At 47.1% G+C, this 10,530-nt stretch overlaps 1 protein-coding gene across 1 annotated transcript; it reads right to left on the reverse strand.

The window, feature by feature from the left end:
• Window positions 1–2,875: 2,875 nt before the first annotated feature.
• Window positions 2,876–10,518, reverse strand: AREG (amphiregulin). Its single transcript, XM_059470640.1, has 6 exons — window positions 10,389–10,518; window positions 10,034–10,210; window positions 7,278–7,461; window positions 6,668–6,826; window positions 5,052–5,154; window positions 2,876–4,137 (listed from the first exon to the last, which is right to left on the reverse strand). Exons 1-5 carry the CDS (start codon window positions 10,429–10,431, stop codon window positions 5,067–5,069), a joined length of 651 nt encoding a protein of 216 aa, XP_059326623.1. The 5' UTR covers window positions 10,432–10,518; the 3' UTR covers window positions 2,876–4,137; window positions 5,052–5,066.
• Between the last annotated feature and the right edge of the window lie 12 nt (window positions 10,519–10,530).

The following is a 10,530-nucleotide window of genomic DNA, read 5'->3' on the forward strand; positions in this document are numbered from 1 at the left end:
CCCAGCTCACAGCTTTGCTTTCAGGCGTGCTTGCTCAGGGAGTTTACTGAGGCATCAGTAGTCCTATACTTGTAGCAATATACTTACTACAAGAACACTCCAAGTCTTTTAAGGGCTCAAACCTTTACAACAGTTATTGGAAATGGCATCAAACAACTCAAATGTGGGTGAAGCAAACCACTGCACAGCTACCTGGCATTACTGACAGTCCAAACACCTTTTCAGACGTCCATGTACATCTGAATTTACCAAGGAAAACTTCTTAAGTTCATACTAACCCCTGCTACTGCTCTGAGAGAAAAGGGGCATCTTGGGAGGTGGGCGGGAGGAGGGAAGCCAAGTCCAGAAGCAGACAGGAAGCTCCCTGGTCAGAGACAACTGCAAATATTCAAAAGCTCCATTAAGTACACAATAGATAACACCCTGATAAGCTATCGTTCTTTCTACAATAGTCACAGAGAACAAAACGTTCAGGAGAGACAAAGCAATTGTGCAACAAGGCATGACCATCACATTATCCCTGGATACTGATCTGGATATCAAAAATACCTTGCCAAATCAGCCCTGTGTGCAGAAAATTGTGCAAGCACATCAGGCTCCTCCCTCAGGTCCTACCTGAAGCAGCTACAAGTGAGAAGGACACAGATGTGCTCCTCTCAAAGAAGCATTGTCAATGGAAGGCCAAGAAAAACCTGGAGGCATTACTTATTAATAAGACGAGCGACCAGAAATCCATGCATTCTCAGTGAAACCAAGGTAACTCCACAGTGAGGGGAGGAGGTCAAAAGCCAGATGATGTATGTCCTGAAGACTAGACCTGGCTGTGCAGGATCAACAGTAAAAATTATCTTTGCCCTTGCCTTGGAGCAAATCAGATATTCTTGTCACACAAGTACAGCATCCTTGGACAGCAAGAGACTTCCAGACACACAGCTCCACCCATTTATCGTGGGTTCTTTTAAGTAACCAACCCACTGGACACTGCAGGTCTGGATGGTGCTTGTGCATCACACTTCTATTCAGAAGCTTGTAGCAGGCTGTTATTAGCCAGGGCCATAGTAGAAAAAACACATAGTTGCTGGCCAGAACTTGTAATTGATTAAAGCATAATGAAGGGAATTTTTACTTTCTTACATACGTCAGTTCTGGATTTATAATTACCCATGCCATCCATGGACAGTGAGATTGCCCTCAGTTCTCCAAACACAGAAAGCAGTTCTGAGTGCTCAACAAGCCACCACAGGGAACATTGGCAGCTCCCTGCCCTGCATGAGACAGCATCATCTCTCAGGCACAGCAAAGCTCTGCTAGCAAGAGCTACAGCAGTGCTGGATGAGACTGACCAAGGGCAAAGCACAAACAAGAACTCTACAGTAGAGTTGCTGGCTGCACAACCTCCCAGAAAACCTGTAACCTAAATCCTTAGAGGATAAAGTCTTCTATGAAGTCTGACCTCTGCTGTTGCCTCTCCAGTTCCCAGCTCCTTACTTTCAGAAAATACTCTTCAGCCCACTCAGTAATCAGGGTATTAAAAATACACAACAGATGGAATCTACAACTTACACTGGTAGCTTCACTCCTGTCAGGCTTAGAAGCTGGGCAGGAAAGAGGGAGAACAGCTGTTTCCCACACTAGTGCTAATATAGCTTAACAAGTAAAAAGCTTCTAACTTTCCCCAAAATGGTGACCAGAGAGAGAAAAGTTTCTAGAAAAGAGTCTAATGGCTCTTAAAAGGGAGTTATCCATCCCCAGTCTCACTAGGCCATGGCTTGGTTACCACTGAGATCAAGCTTGTTTACTCCAAAGCAAAAAAATCTTGGCATGACTGACAGAAACACCTTTTCTTGCCAGAGCTCTAATAGCAAATGTCTGTGGAAAAGCCACTTGGAGAAATGCTGTTTACTTTGGTAATGAAGCAAGTTCCCTGGAACAAAGTCTTGCAATCTTCCCAAGAGGTGTTGCAATACCTTACCTGTACCTCAGCTACATACCAAACAGGCTGCTCTCAGAGCCTGAGAACTCCCTGGTGAGCTCAGAAGGCCAAGGCACCTCAGCAACTCCAGGCAGGACTGAGCCCTAGTCCTATCCTGGATACACCACCTGCATCCTAATTAAAACTGATGGCTGGGGCTTTTCTTCAACTTGAAGCAGAGCTAAGTCCCAGCCATCAACACCTGTTGAAGATGCTTATGAAAAAAGGGCCCCAAAACCATCTTCTCCATCCCCTTCTTTTTAACTGTATAAAGCCAAACTCTCCTCCTTGAAACTTTTTATTTAGGCAACTCTGAACTTAAGACCCCAGCTCACTGCTACAAGTGCTTAGAGGGAACATTAATACATAGCTGGACTAATAAACACCAAGGAAGAGAAGAAATTCCAAGCGGACAGTGGAGGCCAAGGCTCCCTTTCTGCTCAGGGAGTAACTGGCCTGAGGCTATGCTGCTTTTCCTCATTTAAGACCAGGTTTCAAGCTGCTGTCCAAATTCTCTCTGCAGAGATGAAAGGCTCTTGCCATTCAATATTCCAGCTCTTGACTCAAGTGCAAAGGGCTACATCTGCTCAAATGTCAGTTTGAAGTTTGGCTGCCAAGGAGACAGCTGACTTAGCCTCACAATAATTCAGGAACTAGAAGATCCCTTGTAGCTGAATGAAATGGATTTCTTACCCAAACAGGTACTTGCATTTGTACATTTTGTTTACAAACAGTTTGCACTCTTGTAAGGGCACCAAGCCCATGCCTGACACATGGCTGCAGTTCCTCACAGCAGTACTTTGTGCTCCCAAGTGTTGAAATTCTTGCTTTGAGGAGAAACCAAGCTCTAATTTCAAGTGTTTACATGTATTCCTGAGAGCAAGAAAAAAAATCTTACCATGATTAGGTTATGTAAAAAGTTTAATTATAAAATAAATAAGTTTGTTATGGAAACATTAAATATTAAATACAATAATAAATATTTACACATTTACAGATACAACTTGACAATTAATGCTGTTTCTCTGCTACCAGAAGATTTCTGCTCTGTTTATACAGAACACAAACACTCTTCCAAGAAGAAACTGAACTCAAATAATATTCTGTGCTCAAAACTGCATGGACAGTTAAGAAACCAAGGACACCTGGGTCAGAAAAGACTGAGGTAAGATGAGTTCTTCACACCTGAACGTAGAGCACAAGAGACAACTGCTTGCAAAGCATCAGTGCCTGAATTAAATTCTTCAAAGGAAAGGGTTCTTAGTAGTCAAGTTAAACTGATGAGATCTGATGTCTTTTATATTTAAGCACTGCTTAAAGCAGCAACAAGTATCTGTTTAACAGAAGTAGCTTTGTGTTTAGAAGAGATGGATCCAGCCTTATCAGTTGGTTGGAGCACAGATCTTTTCCTTTAGATGCAAACCTTCAGGTCTTGCATCCACTGTCTCAGCATCCTAGGAGACAAATCTGAACTCGGGCTAGCACACACGCAAATGGATAGCTCCACTCACACCATGAGTCCCACACAGCTCGGAGGGATTACTTCCACACACACAGCAACAGAGCCCAGGTGTGGCTGACAAAGATCTGTCACCAACGCCCTGCAAGTCACAACTACAGATGAAGCTCTTGGAAGCCAATATGGACAGGGAGCACAGTGACAACAGAATTAGGTTTTTCATCCACTGAGGTCTAGGGAGAAAAGCCATCCCAACCTCTTTCCCTTTCTCACTTTTGTAGAGGGAAGGAAGGGAATATCCTCCCTTCCATCCAGTCCTGAAAGCAGCAACAGGTTCTCCCCCTTAGAGTTAGAGCTGCCAAAGGAGAATTGCTAAGAGAACAAAGTCCATCCACACAACAGCCAAGACTGGAGCTCTAGCATGGAGAGAGGAGGCTTAGTAGCAGTAGTCTCCAGCAGGTCTTGACAGCAGGTACTGTCCCCCAACAAGCCAGCTCCTTCCACATCGTTGTGCCAAGATGCAGTAATAACTGGTGTCCTCAGCAAGTGATTCAGCAGCAAGTGGCCTGTTGACATCTCCTGGCAGCAGCCTCTCTCTGGATGAATCAGGGCTTAGTGGCAACAGCTCCAGCCCACAGTGTCCAGGTGGATGTGACAGGTAGCCAGAGGTACCCCGCAGCTTGGCCATGGCCACTTCAGAATTGCTCTGTAACAGGCAGACCAGGCACATTAATCAGCACCCGAGACACAAGCACCCTGTGCTAGCACCATGGCAAACCACCAAGCAAAGCAGGCAGCTAAGGATGTGCCCACGCCTGAGGGCACTGCCAGATACTCTTCAGCTTCAAGAAAGCTTTGAGCAAAACCCTCCAACTGTCACTGGACAAAGCTAGCCGACATGTGGCAAAGCAAAACTTGACAAGTCGGCTGGAATTTTGCAGGACTATCTTGTAAGGCTTCCTCCTCAGCTCATAGTGTAACTCCTTTCCAGTAATGGTCCTTGAGTCTGCTGTTACTTACGCCTGGCCTCAGAAAAGACCAACTTGCCTGCCCAGTAAAATCCACTAGATCACTCCCAGAAGCAATCCAGACATGCCAAGGAGCTTTGGGCCTCAGTTGCTGTGACAGTATGCAACTTGACTGAGAGGCTGTGGTGCTCACAGAACTCGCAGCTTCCTTTTGGTCCACAGCTTCTGAGCACCAGAAACTTCCTGAAACTCTCCTTGCAGGAAAGATATGAAAATGCTCAGTACTTTTCTTCTAAGAGGTGATGATGCTCTAGTACCATCTTCCATGACTGAAGTCTACCACTGTTTCCTGCACTACATCTGCCTCTTTCCAGATACTCAGGACTTCCTCTTCATAGCTCCACTTATCTCAGTACAGCTTCCCATCCTCACTTGGTCTTTAACACGGCCAGAAATTTAACAGAGCTGTTGAACAACTTGTACAATTCAAGGTGGTTTTGAGAAACCAGAAAACCAAGCCAGCTGCTCACATGTAACTTATGTGTTTCAAGACACTTGGAGCACGAAAAGCAAACACTAGCTTTGCAAAACAAGCATGCAATTCCCATACAGCCTGGAAGGACTGAGAGGTGTTTGAAGTCAGCATTCATACCTGCTTTCTCCCCATTTACACACCAACATTGCCATTTCTGTTTTCTTGTCGCAGTTTTTTCCTTTCTTCTTTCTCTTCATACTGAGGACACTTTTTCCTGACCCTGTGGAATTATGGCATGTTAGAGATAATTTTGAACCCTGATGCACATCCGGTTGTCACCAGCTTCCCTATCCTCTGCAGCATTTGGACTCATGTTCTGTGAGTCCTCAAGCAACTCCTTGGCACCAGGGAGTTTCAAGCAAGACAAGTTTTTAAGCATTCAGCATTAAGCAGTATCTGCTGGTAAAATCACAGAATCTCTGAACTAGATGTCAACACTTGTGCCTCACAGAGACTGAGCTTCTTGACTTAAACCAGATTAGGGAGCAAGATGAAGAGAGGTTATTGCTGGGACTGAGCAAAGCAACAGGAGACATTCTGGGTGACAGATTTCCTAGTGGCTTGAACTTATATCTGCAGAGACCACACTGCCTTCCTCCACTCCACAGCAGAGCCCTGCAGGCTTCAAATCTAGTCCCTGTCTCTTGAATACATAATAAGGAAGTCCCTTACTGATTTCTCCAGTGTTTTTTAGTGACTACTCCCAGCAGCTTCTCTGGATGAGGGTACAGATTAGCGTGCATTCACCTTGTGAGAGTTCAGAACATGAAGCAAATGCACTTCATCAACTACCAATAATCATTTGCTCTTAGAGCACTACAGAACTGGTTACCTCTCCTAGCAGCAAGGAATGGGGCAGTGTTCAGAGAACAAGTGTTCATCCCAGCATTCCTCCAGTTCAGAGTTAAATATGAAGCAACACTGAAATGACAAAGCATACCTCGTTTCCTGAGTTGCAGAAAAAGGTACAGCACGTACCCAACTCAGATAATGTGCTTCATCTAGATCTAAAATTAGACTGAACCTTGGAGTTACTATAACATCCCAGGCCCTAACAGTGCTGGAGCAGCAGTAAGAGAACTGCAGGACTGTTTCAGTATTTCTGTTTGTTATATGGTTTGAAACAGGTACCAAGAAAAGCTCTTTGAATTAATTCTCATCAGGACTCCAGATTATGACAACCCACCACACTGAACTGCAGGGGCTGGTTCAGCTGAAATAGTGCTTCCTTCCTATTAACAGCAAGCAGAATTTGGGACCAGCAGCATTTGCCTCCCCACTTGCTTCCCCTCCAAGTGCCGGCATTTAAGCCCAGCAACATCCATTAACAAATGGACTCTCAGAGCACCATCTCGTACCCTCCACCTGTGCATGCAGCTGTTGGCTAACAGCCATGCACTAGGCTATCACATGGCTGCTTGCAGGTTTCTCCACCAGGATTAGGGAACGCAGTCCTGTGTCAGCATTAATGTTCCTCCTGGGCTTCCTGCTGTTGCTCTGCAGCACTCTAACTACCCTGGCTGTAGCAAGAGCAGGAAGGCTCTTGGTTTACAATGTAAGGGTCACAGACCTTGCTTCTACCCTCCAGACATACCCAAGCTGGGATAAGAACCCATCCTTTCCAGCTGCTTTTCACAGAGGTAACTCGGATGAGCCATGCACATTCAGGTGTTATTGGGCACAGGCCCTGCTCACACTTAAGGAAGACAGACACCAAAGAGGATAATACTTACTGCACTATCACAATGATAAGTACAGTAATGAAGCTGATGCTCGAGAGCAGCACAGCTACCACTACCAGCACAGTCTTTGAGTAGTCTGCCACATCATTCTTCCTTTGAGTCTTCATGAACTGCTCACCACAGCGCTCACCAAAAAAATCCTGATGACACCTGCAAGTAAATATTAACACAAGTTCTTATCAGCTCCTGTGCTGTCTAGAGCTAAGGACACCCACACATACTCAAACCTGACTTAGACATCTTCTGAGTTTCCCATGAATCTCAAGGTGCTCACTTCAGAGCAGGTTCGTGAAATGCAGTCACTGCTCTAGCACAAGGTTTGTCAGCATTTCAACAAGTCGAGATTAGTTTGGGTGTGATGTTCCAGAAAGACACGCCTTTTCATTCTTTTGGTTTGAGTTTATGACCAACTGATGAGTTCAGTGGCTTGTTATGCATCTCAGATTCCATCATCACTTAATCTACATGGCAGAAGGATTCTCAGTCAAAATACTGCAGGAGATGGACCTATACCAAACTGATACCTGATTTTTCCTCTGAGCCCTCGGATGCCACTGGCTCATGGCACTGACACCTAACTCACAAGCTATAAGTAACTTACTTGCAGGTCACCATCTGGAGATGTTCTAGGTAAATGCATTCTCCATGGATGCAAAAGTTTTTGTATTCCATTTCACAGGGAGTCCCTTTCTTCTTGTTTTTCCCTCTGTTCTTCTTCCTTCTTGATTTGCCAGCATTCTTCTCTCCCCCCCTCTTTGCTGGCTTGGGTTTAACCACAGGTTCCACTGAAAAAAGGACATGACGCCTTGGTGTAAAAGTGCTAGAAAGCACAATTCTGAGAAAATTGAATTAAAGAATTTGATGAGAGCCAGGAGGACCACCACCACAGGAGAATCTGTGACCAGGAAGCACAGGATGCAAGCGAGAATGCTGCTGGGCATCTCACACCCAGCACAAAGGCAGCAAGCTCAGCAGCACATTGAAGCACAACTCTGCTACACTTAAGTCCTGTGCCATGCAGACCAGAGCCAGAAGAAGCAGATGAGCCAAGAGCCACCAAAGATGAAGAGCAGCAGAGATGCAGGACTGCAGCATTTCATAGCATAAGACACTTGAGAGTAACAGCACAGTTTCAAGCAAAGGCCTGTAAAGAACAGGGAGTTCATGCTGAGCCCAGCCATGCTCTAGTGTTACATGGGCACAGGTACAAGGTTAATAGCTCCATTTCTCTAAACTCTCCATTTGCATCGGTGATGAAAGGCACTGGAACTCGCTACATAGTCCTGGGCACTTGCCGAGGCAAAGCAGCTTGCAGTCCCGGTTGGCATACTTGTTTCTCCTAAACAACCTGCAGTGCTGTCTTCAGAAGGAGAGCACTCCTTTCCAGTTCTCCTGCTTTGGGAGAGATGCTGAGCGCAGGGAAGGAGTGAAGGCCAGAGTCCGCGACACTCAGCCTATTTACTCTGCCGCTTACTGCTGCCCCTCATTATCTCAATTAACACAAACCTCTAGAAGAGTGTGGTTTAAAATCCTGGTGACTTAGTAGCCCTTGAATTGAGGCAAGGGCAAACAGGTTCCTTTCACTGAGGAGAGCAGACCAGCCACTGACTGAGGATCAGAAGCTCCAGAGCAGCCCCATGCAGCAATCCGAGTTCAACAGCACTAGTTTGAAATAACTTGGCGCAGCAAGAGCCCGCCCCCTGCACTGCTAGCCCTAAAGCGGCCCTGGCAGCGCAACACTGCTGCTCAGGAGTAACAGTTACCCCAGGGATTTAAATAGGCCCTAGGAAACAGCAAAGCTATTTACAACAAGCTCCAGTTTTGCTCTTGTGCTCTGAAGACCTGATGAAAATCATTTTTGGGCGATTAATATTTTACCCACAGTTCTATGCATACAGGCAATCACCACAATAGGGCACAACTGGATCTAACTACTTCCTAACCCTGTATTTCTGGTGCTGAGAGCCCATTCAAAGAAACAAGGTGTAGCTCACTGTTGTCTAGACAGCTGATCATTTTCACTTCTAGAGCAACAAGCCTGGCTTGAAGTTACTTAAAAGCAAAAATGCCTTCAGCAACCAGAAGTCTGATTAAAACCGTATGAGCTATATTAATATGTAAACGAGGTACACAGCTCCTGCAGCAAGGTTTCCTGTGCCTGGCAGTGTGAGCTCACTGCTGACAGTCAAAGGCCCCTGTTCTGTCCCGTCTGACTTGATCTTTAGGTTCGCGCTTTCATAATTGAGGCCACTTCCCTCCCTCCCTCTCCCAGGCTCAGCTTGTCAGCTCGATCTCGGTGTCCCTGTCTGCAGGCTGCACGGCCAGGAAAGCCATCCGCAGCTGAATCATAACAGCTTCAAGGTTTAGCCACAGATAAACCTCACGCCAAGCAGAAGAGCTGGTCTACAAACCAACCACCTTAGGTAACAAGTCTAGTTTCTGTGCAGTTAAGACAGCACTTCAGTCATCAAGCCAGTAGTTTGACAGGCTAAACTGCTTGACAACACCGACAGGCGCGTTTCCCCCAGAGATCTTCACAGGAAACTTAAGCACAAGTCCACCAGTTCCCTCAAGTGACCACAATGAGCATGGTCCCACCTAATTTAATAGGTCCTTTAGTCACATTCAAGTCTCAGGGTGCTTCTGCAGGAAAATCAGTAGTCAGATCCACCCCGGAGGCAACAGGACCAGCCTACTCACACCTACTGAGGTTCAAATCACTTGCAGATACCTGGCTTGTACTGCAACTACACTCAGCCCAGAACCAACAAAATGCTCCCGTTCCCACAGTAAGGCAGACTGTTCAGATCTCCTCACAGCTCAGCAAGCAGGCAAATTACAATAAATACACCCAATACCTATTGACAGTGAAGCACTGGCCTAAAGATGTTTAGCAAACTTTCCTGTGGCTACTTAAAGGATTTAAGTGCCTGCTTTCCCAACGAAATTTCAGTTGACTCCAACCCAAATAGGCCACCATCAGAAATTATCCAGAAAAATTCTTGCAGCAAGACCAACAACTTGATGTAAAACAAACCTTTAGGGCCAAACAGCACCTAAATCTCCACTGATAGTTCTACACTAAGGAGGTGGTCACCATCTGACCCCAGTCATCCTGTGAGGTTTATCAGGAAATAAAGCTATGCACAGTAAGCTACCGGCTGGCCTGCAGCTTCCACTCACCCTGGGCACATTCAAGCTAGGTTTCCACCCCGACAGCTATTTCTAAAGCAGCAGCTTCAAGCACAAGCACGTTTTTGCTCCATACTCCACGAGCTAAGCACACCAGTGCGTACAGGAAAGAAAAGGCGTAAGTTGGGACTCGCAAGTTGCAAGATCCCAGAGCCGCCGACTCACCTCGGATCAAGTCGTCCACGATGTACTGGTGAACGGGCGGCGCCTCCTCATACTCCTCCTCATCCTCCTCATAGTCAGGACCCGGCACGGGCTCGCCCTCACGGCTCCCGGCCTCCCGCTCCTCGTGCCGCTGCGGCTCCGTGGCGTTGGGCGACGACCCGGCGGCCGCACGGTTCGCTTTTGAAGGAGGGCAAACAGCGCAGTGAGCAGGGGGGCAGAGGGGTCGCCACCGAGCGCGGAGTCCCTCACTCGACTCAGCGCTTTCCCGCCCACGGCCGCGGCGCGAGTCCCCCGCCTCAGGCGCGAGCGCGGGCTCGGCCGAGTCCCGATCTCCCCCGTCCCGTCCCTCACGCACCTGCCAGCACGGCCAGCGCGGCCATCAGCACCAGGGCCCTCATCGTCCGTACTCGCGGCGGGAGGCGACAGAGATACAGAGAGAACGGGGCAAAAGGAGTCGCCGTAGCACAACAGGTGCCGGCGGCGCGCAGCTCTCCATG

This window comes from Ammospiza nelsoni, chromosome 4, assembly GCF_027579445.1.
Source record: "Ammospiza nelsoni isolate bAmmNel1 chromosome 4, bAmmNel1.pri, whole genome shotgun sequence".
Classification (NCBI taxonomy): domain Eukaryota; kingdom Metazoa; phylum Chordata; class Aves; order Passeriformes; family Passerellidae; genus Ammospiza; species Ammospiza nelsoni.